This window comes from Panicum virgatum, chromosome 8N, assembly GCF_016808335.1.
Source record: "Panicum virgatum strain AP13 chromosome 8N, P.virgatum_v5, whole genome shotgun sequence".
In the NCBI taxonomy this organism is placed as follows: Eukaryota; Viridiplantae; Streptophyta; class Magnoliopsida; order Poales; family Poaceae; genus Panicum; species Panicum virgatum.
In genome coordinates this window covers 37,282,203-37,300,604 of record NC_053152.1, presented here as the reverse complement: position 1 = coordinate 37,300,604, position 18,402 = coordinate 37,282,203, and the positions used below count along the sequence as shown (strand labels likewise).

Below are 18,402 nucleotides of genomic sequence, written 5' to 3'. Positions count from 1 at the left end.
GATCAGATCAACACCGTGTGCGAGCAGCGCACCGGATTCATTTTGAACGAGATCCTGAATCCTAGAGGCGAGTTCTACCACGACAGTCACATCCATAGAGGACTTCCATCGAGCTCCTAAGGGGCCAGTATAGGTTGGACTACAAACATAATTTGTACATTTATAAATATTTCTAAACGTGATGCCTTGATGTTTGTATATTTATAAATATATTAGTTCATCTAATTAGCTTAATTATATGCTCGCATTTGACTTTTAGTTAGTTTCAAATATTCTGTGAAATCGAACACGAACGACCAATGAACGTATAGTACTGTAGAGATCGAGTGCGTTTAGCAATTATAAAAGAATAAACAGTAATAAATATAACAAACAAAACTGGATTTGGTAAAACTGGATTTGGAAAAATAAAGAAAAAGATCATTGATACCGGTTGGAAAGACCAACCGATACCAAAGGGGCTGCACCTTGCGTCAGCGTGGCAGCCTCATTGGTACCGGTTTGTCTTTCCAACTGGTACCAATGAATACCAAAGGCACCGGGTTAAATACCCGGGGTTTTAGGGTGACGCCATTGGTCTCGGTTTGGGGGAACCGGTTGGAAAACCGGTGTCTAAGGCTGTTTCAATCGGTTCTCATGGCTCGTTTTCTAGTAGTGATGGGGTCGATGCTCGAGCCCTAGTGGGTGAGGAATTGGGATTCAAATGATATTTGCATAAGTGCGAAGTAGACATGAAGCAAATTGAGAATGTTAGTCGTGATGTTTTTTTCTATGCATGCTCACTCCATGATTCGATTTTAGGTCAAAGACGGAATTCATTGGGGTCACACTTGGGCAGCTCGAACTTAGTTCAAGCCTACTTCAATATTCAATTGCCCCGCTCCAGTTGCAGTGTTAAAATAGTAAGTACCTCAGGTTGAAGTGATCGACTGATCGCAGAACGAGTGGATATATCACTATGGGAGACATGGGGTTTGCCGTGTGCCTGTTGTACACGGCAAAACCCGATAAACACACGGCGAATCCTTTGCCGTGTGTAACACATGGCAAAAGAGCTGCAGGTGTATAAATATCGGCAAAGAGCTCTTTTGCTGTGTGTTTAAGTGGCACTCGGCAAAAAAAAACCTAGACGGCGATGGCATGACGACGACACCTTTGCCGTGTACCCTAATGGTAAGGCACACGGCAAAGATTGATTCTTTGCCGTGTGCCTGGGCAAAAGCACTGGGCAAATATTGAATCTTTGCCGTGTGCTGTGGCAATTGCACACGGCAAAAAATGGTTCAGACCTAACTCAAATAGTTTTTTGCCGTGTGCCTTGGTCATTGCACACGACAAAGTGTCAATATTTTGTCTGTTTTTTATCTTCTCAAGTATATGGTACCCAAATCAACACAAGCAATTTATATATCGCAATAATCATCGCACACAATTCATATATCACAATAAACATTATAGACAATTTATATAGTCAAATAATGCACAAATGCAAATAAACTCTAGTATCGTTCATCCACGACCACAAGTAGTGCATACAAGTTCATGTAATAGTCCATACAAGTTCAAATCTAAAGGTAGCACATATGTCCCTACAAATGAAGTCAATACAACTCAAGGGGCCGCCGGCGGCGGCGGCGGCTGCGACCACGGATGCTGGTTCGATTACTGCCGAATGTAAGACACCCATTGAGGAGGCGGCCACAAAGGAGGCTGAGGCGGCGGCGGAGGCGACATGTCTGGATTGATTGGTTCATCATTGGATGCCGCAGATTGATTCTACACATAAGTGAAAATATTACATTTGTTAGACAAGATTTCAATTAGAAACATTCGAACTAAGTCTTGTAGATTTATCCTTAGGCCTGGCTCTGGGCCTAGGCGGGAGGGGCGACCGCCTAGGGCCCACTGCCGAGGGGGCCCATGATCAAATATGTATACACCGATACATATAGGTTTGGTGGCTCGTCGCTAGATCGCTCGGCAATCAGGAGCAGGTGGCTTGATCGCTTGGCTCCGCAGACCACACGGGAAAGAATCAAAGAACTTAAATGTCGTGCGTCAGCTTCGCAGACTTCGCTTATGCCTTGTGGCCGCCGCCGCCCGCCTGGCCGGCGACTGGTTCGTGGTGTCTGCCTCCACCGTCTGGTGTGTGGTGATCGCCTGCCGGCCTGCTTCAGCACTCACTCGGGACTCATCCCCTTCACCAACCACCGCAGCAGCACTTTGCAATCAGCAACAACAAATCGGTGAGTAACTAAACTAATCCGCTACTTCGTGTTCGTGACTGCGTTGGATACTTAAATTTCTAGGTTTAAACTTCTAATTGTACTGTTTATTTTCCTTTATAATTTAGGTGTTAGAATGTTACTTAAGAAGCATTTGTCGCGATCTCAGAAAAGGGAAAAAAGAAAACAAGATGATAAACGGTTGAGGTCAACTATGTTACAAGGAAGATTAAATGGTTTGACTATGTGCAGCATTGAGAACGACATCTGGACATACTCAATTTGGATAATATTATTAATGATTTTGTATCAAGAAATGACCCGGAGGAGTTTTTTTTTGTGAATGACTGATGTATTATTGTTTATAAAATATTGAAGGACCGGACATGCGACCAGAGAGGGGAGGGTTGAATGAGAGGCGACAAAAATTCACCGAGAGAACAAAGCCTATGTCCCGAATTCAACCCGACACACCTCTCTTCTAACCGCCAAAGCGACACACGCCAACAGGTGACAAGTTCACCCTAGGAACAGTTAGAAAAAGCTCGACGCAAGGCGGGCGGAAGCAAGTGAAAGACGAAGTACTCAAGCAAAGCACAACACAAAGCAGAAGCCGAGATTAATTAAAAAGTCATGAGCTCGATACAAATGATCATAAGGCAAAATGATCGACTCGAGCAAAGCTAGCAACAAAACTTCACTTGAATGAGCATACCAAGAATCTACAAAGATTAGCAAAGCTCGAATCAAACGAAAGCAAAGCTTGTCCAAAATACCGATCAAGAGGCTCACAAACGGATTAGAATTAAAAGCTAGAAAGATACCTCTTAATTAAGCATGAAAAGACAAGCAGGGATTATTAAGGACAAAAGCAACTAATCTAGACACTAAACACAGACAAGCGCTAGCCAAAAGTGCCCATTTTGGGAAAGAAAACCTTATGCGACATTTCACCGAGCACTTTGTGGGCATCAACGAAAACAGCGGCAAATCAACGGCGTCGCACCACGAATTTCCCACACACGCACACGCTCGTCGGAGACCTGCAAAACAACGAAGAACCCCCACAAGGGCGACAAAAATTGCAAGCTCAAAATTCACTCAAGCACCTTGTGTGCGTGCTGAAATTGAAGCTGCTCCTGATTTCTTGATGCGCGCGCCCTCCAAGGTCTCCGCTTGCCTGCACGCCCAGCGCCAAGCAAGCTGCTGCTGATGGCCGGCCTTGCCCCCTACGAGAGCTGCCTGTGCTTGCTTCCTGTGCTGCGTCCCTGAGCGGGCCGTTCCCTTGGCGCGCGTGGACACCCCGGCCAAGCAGGCGCCGTGCCTCTCCCTGTGTGCGTGCCGTGTCTGCTGCGCGCGTTTGCTATAGCTGCTCCACGCTGCTGGCGCCAAGGCCAGGGGCGCCTGCTCCCCTGTGCTGTGCTGCGGACCCAAGTCCCTTGCTCCGGCTATGCACGCCCAAACGACTCACTACTGCACCAGGGAGAGGTGCGCTGCTCCGCTGCTGGGATGCTCCCTGCAGAGCCAAGGCCGAGTGCTCCCTGCAGAGCGCCAACACCCTTGGCCTGCAACTCGTGCCTACCTGCGCCAAGAACAAACAAGAGAAAACAAAATTCCAGCACACAAATAACAGCACAAGGAAGCACAAGAAACGGGGAACCAAATTGAATTAAAATCCCGGAGGACCTAGGAGGGAAGGGCCTCCATTCCCCTCGAATCCCTAAAGATTTACCGTGTTTAACTAATTTGATTGAATAATTTGATTTATATATCTTTCAAAATTCAGTCGACAATTCATGTTTCATGATTTTATGAAAAATAAATCATTATTTTATGCAGATATAGATCAAGTACAAGGTATATAACATGATATTACTTAATAGCAAAAAAAATATAAACTTATAAAAATGCATCAGAAAATAAACAAATTTTTTAAGAAAGAATCTAAGTTGTGTTTTGCATGTACAAAAAGTTTTGAAGCCATACACCAATTCGACTACTTTGACTTGAAATCTAAATGACTTCTTCTCAACTCTTTGGATCTTTTAGAGAGATTCTTCGATTTCTGAGCAGCGTACATGATAATTTGTTTGAAACCTTCTCAATTTTTTACCTTAGCCTCTGCATACGAAATCATGATACCACGACAAATCTTATGATTTTTAGACCCCGTTAGCTTTTTACAGAATTTTAAAACGATCCGGCCAGACGTTCGTGGTCAATGTTCGTGAGCAAGATGTACGAAATTTCCTTTCATTTCATGGATATGGCCTAACATTGCACTCAATAACGTAAATATCAATTTTCGACTCGTTATATTCAATTATTCAAAACACTTGCAATTCAAATTTGATTTATCCGCAAGAAATCCGTTTACTGAAATAAATTGACTAAATATAGCAGAAAGACTGAGAAAATGCCCAAACTTAACATATAGTACCACGAATATTATGTAGATAGCAGAAAAAGTTAGGAGTGCTGCATCAAATATTTTTGAAAATTTTTACGATCTGCCTCATATAAAGCACACGGCATATGTTCTCATTTGCCGTGTGCCCCCTATGGCACACGACAAACTTAACGGTTTGCCAACCACCATCTCTGGGTGCATTGTTTGCCACGTGCTACATGTTAGGCACACCACAAACAAGGGCTTTTGTCGTGTGCTTGAGGCAGCACACGGTGTACTCGGTACATTTGCCGTGTGCTTAAATTTTTGCCGTGTGTTTTTTTTTACTTGGGCACACGACAACTTTTGACTTTGCCGTGTGCCCGATAGTTTTCGTGTGTTTTTCTGACCGCTCATGGCAAAATTTGTGTTTGTCGTGTGCCCGTGATTTTGGGCGCACGGCAATCACAAGTTTTCCGTAGTGATATTTGGTTGGACCGAGAACTTCGGTTAGATAATCCTGCTATCTTTTTGAAAGTTGGAACGTGTATATCTACCTATGTCCATACATGTAGACATTGTAGAGATGAATCACGTTCGTGCTCCGGTGCTTGGTTATTAAACAACAATTGTTCTGCATGCTTTTGTGTTTGTCATCGAGGTTGCATGCAAGGGAGATGAGTTGGTTTTGCTTGTGTATATCTTTTGTTTAGAGATGCAAATTCACCACCAAGACATCGAGAGCAACAAAGATCTCACCAACAACAAGGTAATTGTGCCGCTGCACTGTATCCTTTTGTTGGGTCATATATGCCACTGTCTTGGCCATATCCTTCCTATAGTAGTATGTACATGCAACCATATTTTACCGCATATCCAAGTTACGATACAATGCAAAACCGATTGTGTCGGTACACTGTAGCAGAGATACCCACTCCTACTGCAGTAAGACAGGACTTGCGTAGTCATCCATAACTACGCCCTAAGGGGCGGAGCAGCCGGGCCCCAGGGGTCCGGCTCGTACCTCACCAGGCCAACGGCCCCGGACCCGTTCCCCGCTCTGGGAACGGGTCCGGTGACGCCACGTGTCCCTGAGGAGGGGAAGCTCCGCGCCAACAGCCGAGGGCTCGGACCCCCCCATAGGGGTCCGGGACCTCCCCGCGTCCGTCCGGACCTCCCACGCGCGTAGAACCAATATACCGCCGGAGCAGGGTCCGGGGGCGCCACGTGTCCCGCAGGCGCAGGCACGGGCGCGAGTCTTCCGCTAGAAGACTCGCCCACCAACCGCATTCAATGCGGGTGGTTGAGGCGTGCTCTGTTGCCGCGGCACGCGGGGCAGCTTTTGTCAGGCCTCACTGTAGACCGCATATTACCGAGGTACACAGTGCAGCCGCATGCGCCGCATCCGCGCAAAGCCCGTCTGCCGCATTAAATGGATACGACGGCACGGCACCCTTTCATCGTACCGCCTACGCCGCAAGCTACACGGCCCGTTCAGCTATGCGGCAGGCTACGGCAAGTTACGCCGCAAGCTACGTCCTGGCGCCGTTTCGACAAGACAGGGCATGATTATGCCGGACGGAAGATTCCCACGGGCAAAGCAAGGAAATCCAGGAATGAGGTCTCCGTCGCCTGCAACGCCATAATGTCTGTACATTATGTTATTTTATACTACATCGCTGGGCCCATCTGTCGGGGACCCAACGGCTATGTACACTCCTCCCTTGAGATATAAAAGGGAGGAGTACGTGAAGCCAGAAAAGGGAAGGCAGACACAATACAAGCTCGGATTCACTCCGAACAATCTCGTTCTCAATCTCTTGAGAGCACAAGCAATACAACACACAGTGGATGTAGGGTATTATGCTCCGGCGGCTCGAACCATTCTAAATCTTCGGTGCTCATCGTGTTCTTGCATCTAGATCGGACTAATCTTAGCAACCCCCGAGTTCATTCTCCCTCAGGGCTTAGGCGGGTGCATTCTGCCACCCGGCTAGGTTTACCACCGGACAGATTGCTTGCAATAGTAATCTAGTTAGAGGTAATGTATGTGTTAATGATAAACAGTGTGAGAATAACAACAAACAAAAATCAAAGTATTTACAGCCGAGGTAGTGTCCCTCAGGCTTATTTTACACACAAAAGAGAAGGCTATAACGGATGCGCAAGAAAGAATCAGTAGAGCAACAAGCAAAGATTATATATGCCAATGAAGTCAGTGACTACGAAGAAAGTATGGTGGCTGAAGCAGATTGTTTCATCATCAACTTAATGACATAACTAGAAACAAGTATGTGAATCATTATTATTTCACATAGTTGGGTCAAGTAAAAACAAGTATGTGAATCATTATTATTTCACGTAGTGACATAGAGGAAGAAGAAGACTGGGAGTAGTTTGGTCAATAAATTTTGAGAAACACATTGAAGAGGTATGTAATAGCATGTTTCGGAGAATTTTGAAATTGTAATGGAACAGAACCTACGATATACAGCAACCCCATCTTCAGGCAGATCTGGACCCGAGATCAGGAACCATAGGCTGCCCGCGAGACGAGGAGCGAGGTGCGGAGGAGCACAGGTACATGGCCGTGGCTCCCGCCTTCCACATGCGTCGGTGCTCATCTCCATGCCCTACCTTGTCGACGCCGACGCGGAGGAAAGGAAAGCGGCGCCGGCCGGGATGGATGCGTGGGTAGGACTTCGCGCCGCCGCCGAGTTCAGAGAAATAAAAATAAGCACGGAACAAACCGGGTGGACCACTCCTCGGCAAATCTTCCGGAGTCCTAGGCAACGATGATCAGAGAGGGAGGCAATCGGAGGATGGCGGAACGGAGGAAGGCCGGCGGCCGGCGGCCGTGAAGGGAACGGTGTGTTCTTGGCGGGGAGTCGGGCAGGCCTTGGTTTGGTGTTGATACGGGCTTTTGGTACGGCTTAATTGCTGTTGGACTCTCTCTGCGGCGGCCGGGGGCCGGACATGATGGCCCAACAAGAGGTGGAGCAGAGCCAAAACTAGGGCTGTTGTGTCGTAAGTTGAGCACGTTCAACAACAGTAACATCCACCTAGTAGAATAGAAAGAATTAAAAAGTATCAGCTTTGTACAACTAAAATAGCAGGAAAGATATTTCTCGGGCAGGAAAAATTTATATATATATCGGGAAAGGTAAATACTGATTTGGGTTTCGTTAACCTGTTTGGCCTCTATTATGATGACGTTGCTCATACCTATTCCCATAATTCAGTAGTGATGAGACCTCCAAGTGAAGAAAGCCCTGGCAACTGACTTTCTTCAGTGTTCTCCTTCTCGTACCTGTTTACGAGATGATCAGTAGCTTCATGCATCCAGTCCTTGTAAAGATAATTAACTTACCAGTAAATACTCAAGTTCTCAAAAAAATTAACCAAATAAAAAAATAACCAATCAGTACACATCTTTTCTGAAAAGTACACATCTTTTCTGTATTTGGTACAGGCACTGTGGCTTGCTTGGGCTCCCTCCTCCCCGAAGGCTTTCTCAAGATGGTACTGGATATGTGCAGGAAAGCCAACCAGATTTACCAGAGAGAGCCTTCAAGGGAGAGAGGGACCAAGAGAGCCATGCCAATTGTCACTCGGTTCTAAACTCAAGATGCAGACAACATTGGAGGGATATGGAAATGAATCAGCTTACCTGCCATTTATATAGTGCTCAGAAGCTACTATGCATGATGCAGTTACCACAAATAACTAAACTAATATGACCAAGACAAGCAGCAATTGATGTATAATTAAAACAAGGTGCTACTGGATTACAGAGTGGTAAAGTGATAAAAATAGGCTTAACCGCCTAGAAAGAGACCATATACTTTACATAGTGGAACTATCTTTTTGAAGAAAGCTTTTGTCCAATGGCATCTGACTGTGCCCATCATCAATTGGTCCGACTCAAGGTTGCATTTGGTTCCTATTTGCAGTTCAACCTGATAACCTCCATCTTTCATGTCATCTCACCTAGTATGGCAAGGCTAAAACAAAATTAATCAGCTTTGCTTCAAAAGAAAGCTAAACACTCACTTTGATGTTTACCAGTTTTTTTATCTGACTTGACACCTATGCATAAGACAATAATATTACATGCCAACAGAAGCTCTTGATAAGTTGAGTGGAATAATAAATTAGCCACATCACATGGTTCACTCTTCACAACCTCTTCGAAGATGCAATCACAATTTTTACTGGTAAAGCATGTGCACTTCCCTAAATATTAATTAGAATTGCCAAGGAGTGGATGACCTGTCCAAATATAAGTAGCATGCTTGGATAGTTGTCTGAATATGTTTTGGGACAAGGAACTACCGGATGGTTCCCACTCACCACATAAATATACAACCACAAGGAGAAATTGCATACCGGAGACCCATACACAATCGAAGATGTAATTCTGAACCTAGCAATTCACTTTTGCATCTGCGCAAGCATAAGTTCAACCAGAGTCAAATGATATTCACCCACAGATAAACTACTACTAAATGAGAATTCAACAAGATTCTCATAGTGGATAGAAATATAGATTATAGTCCTAAGTGACCCTTCGGTTTAAGTAGTAGCCAAACAGCTTCTCCACTAATAAAAAGAAGCACTAGGCAAGAAATCCACAAAGGTGTAGATCTGGAGCACAGATGTTATAGCAAGTAGTTAGTTGTCAATGTCAGGATCTCTAGAGGACATCTTTTGCTGCAAAACATATCTATGATAAAATATAAATAAATAGAAGATTCTTGCAGCTTCCAATGGAAAATTTTCCACAACCATAAAAGAATTGTTGTGAAGAAAACAACACAGGTTTGCCACTCTCAACAGATACACCTAGATATAGTTATATACTCCCTCCATTCTCTATTGATAGTCCTATTTCACCTTGACACAATGACTAACGAAAAGCAACCTTGCTTACCATCTATTTAATGTAACACAAGGCTTTTTGCTAGTCCCTCAATGTCTTTGCTAGAAACTCCTCGTTACTGATGCTATTTATCGTCATGGTCCTTGTCAATAGCAAATAGGACTATCATTTGTGAATATTTGAGTTTTGGAAATAGGACTATCAAAAGAGAATGGAGGGAGTACTTCAGTTAATATGTGATAGATATAACAAAAAAATAAAAAGCACCCAAAGATACCATAAATGAAATTTCATTTCCAAAATTCAATCATAAATCTGAAAGTAAAAATTGAAACATGGGCATAAAAAGAGGAAGCATTTTAAGTTTGACAAATGATGCATCATGCAAGGCTATTATTAACAGATATGACTGAATAAGGTTCTTGTCAACCCTTTAGCTTCAGTTTGATGAATAACCCTTTTCTCACGTTCTAGTCAAATAACAAAAAAGTAATGATATCAAATTTAACAAATCATCGAGATGAGAACCTACCAATGGTGTCCCTAACAGGCTATTCCCTGGGGTTCTAATTCTGAATAATCCTCTTGGTGCAAAGAGATTCTGAATTATTTGACTTCTGGTTGAAAAGTTCATTTTTTTATGTCACTTGTGAAATTAATAACATCTGATGCATGCGTCTAACAACTAACATCATTATGAGTTCATCAGGTAATTGCTTGAGCTCCTTCAAGATTTCACTCTTTATTAAAACTAAGTCAATAACAAATGTTTGAGTTTGGCCAAGAAACAGTACGCAAGACTCGATTGTTCAAATACAACTGCAATCACAGGCCAAAAATCTAGCTAATAATTCCCTTACGGTATCTGAATGGACGGCCAGAGCTCAACAGATGAACAACCATAGCTATGAAACCAGTAATAAACAAGAAATATTGCAAATTCAATTCTGTTGATTGAAGTAGCCACAACTACCCTACTTCATATTGCAAACATCAACAATGCACTGAGATCAGTTCCATGACCTACAACAATTTCCCAGGTATAGATTGAGCTATTGGCCAATTCAACAAAGCAATTGGTCCACAGCAGCAACTACTAGTACTCTCCCTCGGAACAAAATCCTGCTGCCATGTTGACCAAAATTTCCCCTCGATTTCAGGGGTTCACATCTGGACAAGATTAGATACTCTAGTCGGTCCAAATGGACCAAGTTAATCCAATACAACCCTTCAAATATCACTCCTGCGCCATGATCTTGCCGACAATGCCCTTACCCTGTAAATGCTCCATCTCTGCCATGGCCCCAGCCGGAGCCACCGTGGGCAATGCATCATACGACGATCCCTTATGCCTCCTCCCCACGCCGGCGCCGCTGTCAACCCCAAACCACCTCGCCACCCCGAGAAGAACCCCGGCCGTGACGGCGGCCACGACGACGCAGTGCACGGACAGGGCGAGGTCCATGACGGCGACGGCCCTGAGCCTGGCCTCCTCGACCTCGCACCGCGTGACGGGCGACGCGGCGCCACCGGCGTCCAGGAGCCGGTGGCACCCGGCGGGTACGCACGCGTCGACGTAGAGGCTGAGCCCGGTCTGCGCTGCCCAGAGCCCGCCCACGGCGCCCGCGCAGGCGAGCCCCGCCTCGGCGACGAAGTGGGCGCCGGCGGCCGCCGCGGCGCCCCTCGGCGCGTGCGCGGCGAGCGACGAGGCGAGGGAGGCCGCGGCGGCGGCGAGGAGGAGGAGGCGCGCGACGGCGAGCGCGTGCTGCTGGAGGTCGGAGGCCGGGAACGAGGCGGCGAGGAGGCCGGCGGCGCGGGCGAGGAGGAGGAGGGGCAGGGAGAGGAGGAGCGGGAGGTGCGGCGGGAGGAACGGGAGCGGGAGGAGCGGCAGCAGCGGCGGGAGGAGGAGCAGCGGGAGCGGCGGCGGGGAGGCCAGCGGGAGGAAGGCGAAGGGGAGCGCGAGGAGCGGCGGGAGGAGGCGGAGGAGCGGGTGGCGGAGCAGGCGGAGGAGGCGGTGGTGGAGGGAGGACGGGGAGAGGTGGGAGACGGCGGCGACGAGGAGGTGCGAGAGGGAGGCGGCGAGGAGGGAGAATGCGAGGGCGAGGTGGCACGCGAGGAGCAGCGCCTCCGCCATTGGGGTGGGTTGCAGCGCGGTCGGAGGGGGTCCCGAGGAGGAGCGGAGGATGCCGGAGTTTTGGGGGAGGGCGGCGAGAAACGCGGCGGGGCGGAGGGAGGGCGCGGTCAACCGTGTCCCCGAGGAGGACGGTAGCGGGGCATGGACCTGGTTTTCTCCCGAAATCACTCAAAATGAAGGCCGTGTAGTTTTTGAAAAGGCATCTTTCTATATTTAAAGTACTAAACATAAATTATTCACAAAAATAATTACAGAACTTGTCTGTAAATCGCGAGACAAATCTAATGAGCCTAATTAATCCGACATTAGAGGTTATTTACTGCAGCATTACTGTAGCAATTTAGCATCTAATTACAGCCTAATTAGGTTTATTAGATTCGTCTCGCCATTTACAGACAGCAGTCGCAATGCATTTTTTATTTCGTCTAGATTTAAGTCTCCATTCAGGTGCCGAAATTTTTTTTTGAAATTTTGAATTTGGTAACCAAACACGGCCTTCGGCTCTAGAGGAAGACTCAGAAGAGGAATATGGGAGCTCTGAAGATGGTTCAGAAAAAATTTACTATTGACTTCCAAGTCGACATGAGATTCTATTTCTTTCTCTCTTGACAGTCGTCCTTACTTCACTCGCCTCTCACCACACAGAATGTAATCCAAAAAAATTCTCTTTTTTTTTATACACAGGTCGTCCATTCGGCATTGGAAAAAAAGGCTGGGCCCTTCTAGTAAATAGTTCAAACTATTTTATCGATATGTGTGTTCTATATCAGATAAATTCCACACTAGCTATTTCCCGTTTAAAGAATTTCGTTTCCTCGGACCAGACGGACATTGGTCCTCGAGTGCAAAGGCAGAAGAGAGCTTGACTGCAAGACTCACCCGTCGAGCAGAGACGAAAGTTGGCCTTAAGAGATTCCTTAACTTCTGCTCTTCCATTCTGATATCAAAAGTATTGACAAATTCCTCATGTAGCATAGTATTGACGCGAGATGATCACACACCAAATCCAGGAGTCCCGTACGCCAAGCCCGGACTGCACTGATTTGAACCAAGGCGTGCCAGTCAATTTGACATGTAAATTAACAAAGAAACAGCAAACCGTCAAATTCAAAAGTGTATCGGCGGGATTTCCGAATCACTCTTACGCGGGATATCGGCAAGGCCCTGCCGATTCAGAAGGCGACAAAAGATCGTGTAAGATAAGCGTGTAATAAAAGCGATCTATTACGGATCGGCAATAAGCTGCCGATGCCGATGAGCAACCGGGACGGCTAGATCTAAAGCCGACGTGTGCCGAGTAACAATGTACAAACCCACGAATATATGGATCTGGACAAAGCTAAACTTATGATCAATCTAATCAGCTTTACAAGGTTTATCGTGATAAATAAGGAGCTTACAGCCGATTAAACAGATCACTAAGCCGGGTAGTTTGTGAATTAATCTAAACGAGAAAACAGCGATGCGCCCAGAGATCAAAGCTTAGATAAATTCGATAAATTTTGAATAGATCTGAACGAAGCAACAGCGATGCGCCAGAAAGCTAAAGCTTAGATTTACTCGGTAAATGAAAACTTACCAGCAAACCAAGTCGCTCGAATGTGAGACGTCCTTGATCGGCTTGAAAGAGCTCGCGAAAAGAAAAAAGATGGCGAAGTCACCGACAAGAAAGTAAATTGCGAATAGTAGAGTTTGTTTGGTTGAATGTGTATCAATCTTTACAATGGTCGGGGGTCTATATTTATACTCATCTCTAACACAATCCTAGCCGATTACGGCAAAGCATGATTCTATTCTAGGGAATAAAAAACTACTTCTAAAAACAAGATAATACTTGCCAAACCGAAACTAAAATATCTGTTCAACTTCCTCCCCTTCGGTCAGCAAGATCTTTGATCGTGGCACATGATCATCCTCCCAAATCCACCGATAGTACAACGCAGAACTTTTTCTCCTCTTCAACACGCCTTCTTGACATGTGCCAAAATTTGGTGTCAACACATGCTCTCTAATTTCGGAGTAAAAATGCCCTTTTTACTTTGAAATTAAGCCTTGCCATGATTACGCTGGCGAACAGTCTCTTCACTCACTGCCGTCTCGCTTCCCGTGCAGGTGGCAAGTAAAAATCTCCTTTTTGCCCTCAGCCTTTCACCTTCTCGTCCGCACAATGGGAATCTGCCGATCCACCTTCCGTCTTTTTACCCATATGTCCCTCGATTGAACCCAGGAGTAAAGGCCATGCCGGTGCACGCAACCGATTTATCTTCTCAATCTTGGGCTATAAATCGTCCCATCGGCACTATAATCTCTTCATCGGCCAGAGCCTTTCCTTGCCTTCTTCCTCTTCAAGCCTCAAAAAACCCTAGCCTCCTCTCCTTCTCTAGAACAAATGGCCAGCAACAAGCGCATCGGCGAGGGTTCCTCCGATGCTCCTCCGCCGCTCCGTCCCCGTTGGGGGTAAGACACCGTTCTCTTTTCCGCCAATGTTGTACCTCAGGTTTGCCTTTGACCATCTGTTCTTCTCTACAGATATGCCGCCATGGAGCTCCCCCCAACTTCCGGGTCCTAGATGAGGGCACCCAGGACTACATCCGCGACCTCCTCCGCCAGCTCAACGAAGCCCGCCGCAATCTTGACCGGGCGCAGACGGATCAGGTCGTTGTCCGCGGCCAGCTCACCAACGCCGACACCAAGGCTACCAGTAAGATTCCCGGCCATGTCTTTCTCCAGCAATTTCTTCTTCACATCTTCTGGTCTAATCCTTCCTTTCCTAGACTTGGAGTCGCAGGTCCAGAACCTTCTGGACGCCGCCCGAGTCGCCATCGACTCGGTGAATGCAAGGGGAAGCACCGTCGCCGCACGCCTCCGGAACATCCCGACGCGCATCACAGAGCTCGCTGAGATGGGGTCCACGCGGACGCTGCCAGGGCCATCGCCGTCGTCTCCCACATGTCCGGAGCGGACTACCGGCAATGGGAGCTGGTCTTCCCTGAGTGGGGAGAGGCGCGGAACACCTTCGACGAGTTGGTTGATGATGTTAGCCTTCCCGCCAACGCCACCGACGTGAGTCTAGAGGGGGTCATCAGCAACTTCTTCGGAGGAGAGTCAGATTAGGTTGTAGCATGTAACAGCCTATCTGGCTCTTTTGTAAATATAATCAATGAACTGGCTACCCCCGTTGGCCCTCGTCTTTATGTTTTGTACTGATTTCTGCCTTGCAATTGCGCCGAACAAACCAACACCTTTTCGCTATCCAAAATCGAACAGAAATTTAGATCAAACCTGAATGACATGTTCTGGATTTGATTTTAGATCTAAGGGCAATATATGTTATATTGGCCACGAAAACACTCGAACGCATCATGATACGATAAAGCCTTTCCTTGTTTTTTGCACTAAAGGCGATACACTTTCTGTATCGGCTACTCTGAACCCAACCGATCTTCTCACATAATCGGCTATGCATCCACACAAACACTTGGATAATATATCTTTAAATATTTGCCATTAAGTGCGCTGAAAAATTCTTCTCCCTCCAATGTCTCCAGAATGTATGTGTTTCCAAGAACACATCTATTAACCTTATATGGCCCTTCCCATGTTGGAGACCATTTGCCGAATTTGGGATCTTTTGTTCCTATCGGCAAGACCAGTTTCCACACCAAGTCTCCTTGGTTAAAAGTTTTGTCTTTGACTTTCTTATCATATCATCGGCCCACTCTAGCTTTATTAGCCTCAATATTGATGAGAGCTTTCAATCGATGCCCAACCAAATCTTCCAACTCATCTTTCATTAGCGCAGTATAATCATCGGCTGTCATTTGATCCAGGAATGTAACCCATCTGGAACCGAGTCTAGTTTCCCAAGGAAGTATAGCTTCATGTCCATAAACTACCTGATATGGAGATACTTTAGTAGCCCCATGATAAGACACCATATAGGCCCACAAAGCTTCATTAAGAGTCGTATGTCATCTCTTTGGCTGTTCTTCAATTTTCCTCTTAATTAACTTAATGATCCCTTTATTGGAAGCTTCTGCCTGGCCATTGGCTTGAGCATAATATAGAGAAGAATTTAACAATTTAATTCCCATACTTGCAGCAAACCCTACAAATTCCTCTGAAATTGGCTTGAGTATAATGGTTTGCGGAGTACCAAACCGATAAACAATATGCTCTTTCACAAATTCAATCATCGCCTTGGATGTCACAGTCTTCAGAGGAATTGCTTCCACCTATTTGGTGAAATAATCTGTGGCTCTGGATGGCAGATAAATTTGTCCAATCAAATCAATTCCCCATCCTCTGAATGGCCACAGCTTAATAATAGGATTCATAGCCGACGCCGGTGCTCTCTGCACATTCCCAAATTTCTGACACCCTTGACAACCTTTATAACAAGCGAAGCAATCTTCTAACATGGTTGGCCAAAAGTATCCGTTCCTCCTGATTACCCACTTCATTTTGTATGCCGATTGATGTGAACCGCAGACACCCTCATGTATCTCTCCCATCAGAATCTTAGCATCCTCTTTGTCAAGACATCTAAGTAAAACTCCATCAATCATCCGATAATATAGCTCTCCTTCGACCAGCACATATTTAGTTGCCTGAAACCTGATTCTTCGGCTTACTTTCTTGGAGGGATTTTCTAAATATTCTACAATCTCTTTCCTCCAATCATTAGTAGGCAACTCCAAAGTCATCACACCTTCTATCGGCCGATAACCAGAAGCATGATGTGCCAACCGATTAGCATCTCCATTGTAAAGTTTGGGTACATGTTCCACGGTCACTTTCTTGAATTCTTTCAGCAATCGGCAGCACTCTTCATGATAAACTCGTAAGACATCATCTTTACACTCATATATGCCGATCAACTGATTAACCACAAGCATGGAATCCCAAATATTTCAACTGCATCAGCTTCAATTTCTTGCAACAGCCGAATCCCTTTAAGCAAAGCCTGGTACTCAGCCTGATTGTTGGTAGCAGTAGCTTCTATCGGAAAAGACAACTCAAATGTTGCGCCCCGAGGTGACACCAAAACAATGCCAATACCAGATCCAACTCCACACGATGAACCATCAAAGAATAATGTACATGGAACTAGATCAACAACTCCCAATTCTGGCCCACAATGCTGAATAACAAAATCAGCCACAACTTGTCCCTTAACTGCTTTAGCCAATTCATATCTCAAATCAAACTCAGACAAGGCCAGAATCCACTTTCCAATTCTCCCACTCAGAATCGGCAACGAGAGCATGTATTTAATAACATCATCTTTGCTCACCACAACACACTCAGCCGATAATAGATAATGTCTAAGCTTGGTACAAGAAAAGTATAAGCAAAGACATAATCTTTCAACAGGAGAATACCTGGTTTCAGCATCCAAGAGTCTTCTACTGATAAAATATATCACGCGCTCTTTTCCCTTAAACTCCTGAATAAGGGCCGATCCTATAGCACGTTCATCAGCCGATAAATATAACTTAAACGGCTTGTGCTTTTGCGGTGGAACCAACACAGGAGGCGATGTTAGATACTATTTGATTTCATCCAATGCCTTCTGTTGTGCCTCTCCCCATACAAACTTCTGATTGGCCTTCAACTTCAATAAAGGACTGAACTGCTGTATTTTACCGGATAGATTAGCAATAAATCTCCGAATAAAATTAATCTTGCCGATCAACGATTGAAGTTCAACTTTTGTCTCCGGAGCCACTACTTTGTTAATGGCTGCAATAGTCTTCTGCTGATCTCGATCCCTCTCTCATGCACCATAAATCCAAGGAACTACCCAGTCGACACACCAAATGCACACTTGTTAGGATTCATTTTTAATCCATGTTTTCTGGTACATTCCAAAGCTTTGCGCAAGTCGGCTAAGTGCTCTTGGTACCCCCTGGATTTCACCACAACATCATCAATATAAATCTCAACAATCTTGCCGATGATTTCATGAAAGATGTAATTCATGGCCCTCTAGTATGTTGCTCCAGCGTTCTTCAAACCAAAAGTCATGACAATCCATTCGAACAAACCGACATGCCCTGGACATCTGAATGCAGTTTTATGAATATCTTCCTCAGCCATGAATATTTGATTATACCCAGTATTCCCATCCATAAAACTGATCACTTTATGTCCTGCAGCAGCATCTACCAACATATCGGCAACTGGCATTGGGTAACCATCCATCGGCGTAGCTGTTGTCAGTCGAAACCCACCGGCGAGCAGCGACGGGCAACACGAAGAGCCGGGAGGTTGCTGGGGCGCTGGCAGGCACTGCTCCCTCGTCGACGGCCCGCAATTCCGTCACGCGCCTGGAGGATGTGTGAAAACCGGGCGTGCCACCTGACCTATACCCGATCAGGAGGGTGCAGACGTGCTCCGAACAGTTTCCTGCATACAAAGACACGTGTAAACATAAGTCCGAGCCGTGGTCGGCTCCCCGGGACGACTCTTGCATCGGCTTTAAAGAGCCGATCGAGTCCCGGTGTCAGATGGGATCTGATTGTATCCAGATATGATAAATAAAGCAAATAACTGTAAAACTGCTTCAATTAAATCTAATTGATCTAATCCACGATAGTAACAGCTTCACTGCTAGATCGGAACATCCTACACGTGACTAGGCCTAATGAACATAACAGATAACTAAACCACAACCCAAAACAGAGGCCTAAGAACTAGCAAGAGCCGATTCCCGGAACAATCCCTATCCGGGCTAAGATAAAGCATCTATTACACCACCGGATCATCC

At 45.8% G+C, this 18,402-nt stretch overlaps 1 protein-coding gene and 1 long non-coding RNA gene across 2 annotated transcripts; both read right to left on the bottom strand.

Annotated features, from left to right (window-relative positions):
* Positions 1-1,386: 1,386 nt before the first annotated feature.
* Positions 1,387-5,533, bottom strand: LOC120686898. Its single transcript, XR_005680436.1, has 2 exons — positions 3,335-5,533; positions 1,387-1,776 (listed from the first exon to the last, which is right to left on the bottom strand). It is a non-coding gene; the product is annotated as an uncharacterized LOC120686898 (long non-coding RNA).
* Positions 5,534-6,932: 1,399 nt separating this feature from the next.
* LOC120686756 lies at positions 6,933-11,802 on the bottom strand. Its single transcript, XM_039968960.1, has 2 exons — positions 7,840-11,802; positions 6,933-7,676 (listed from the first exon to the last, which is right to left on the bottom strand). The coding sequence occupies exon 1, from the start codon at positions 11,628-11,630 to the stop codon at positions 10,734-10,736; it is 897 nt and encodes a 298-aa protein (XP_039824894.1). The 5' UTR covers positions 11,631-11,802; the 3' UTR covers positions 6,933-7,676; positions 7,840-10,733.
* Positions 11,803-18,402: the final 6,600 nt, after the last annotated feature.

Excerpts from the sequence above, each read along its gene's own strand:
- LOC120686756 (XM_039968960.1), bottom strand. The coding sequence starts at position 11,630 with ATGGCGGAGGCGCTGCTCCTCGCGTGCCACCTCGCCCTCGCATTCTCC.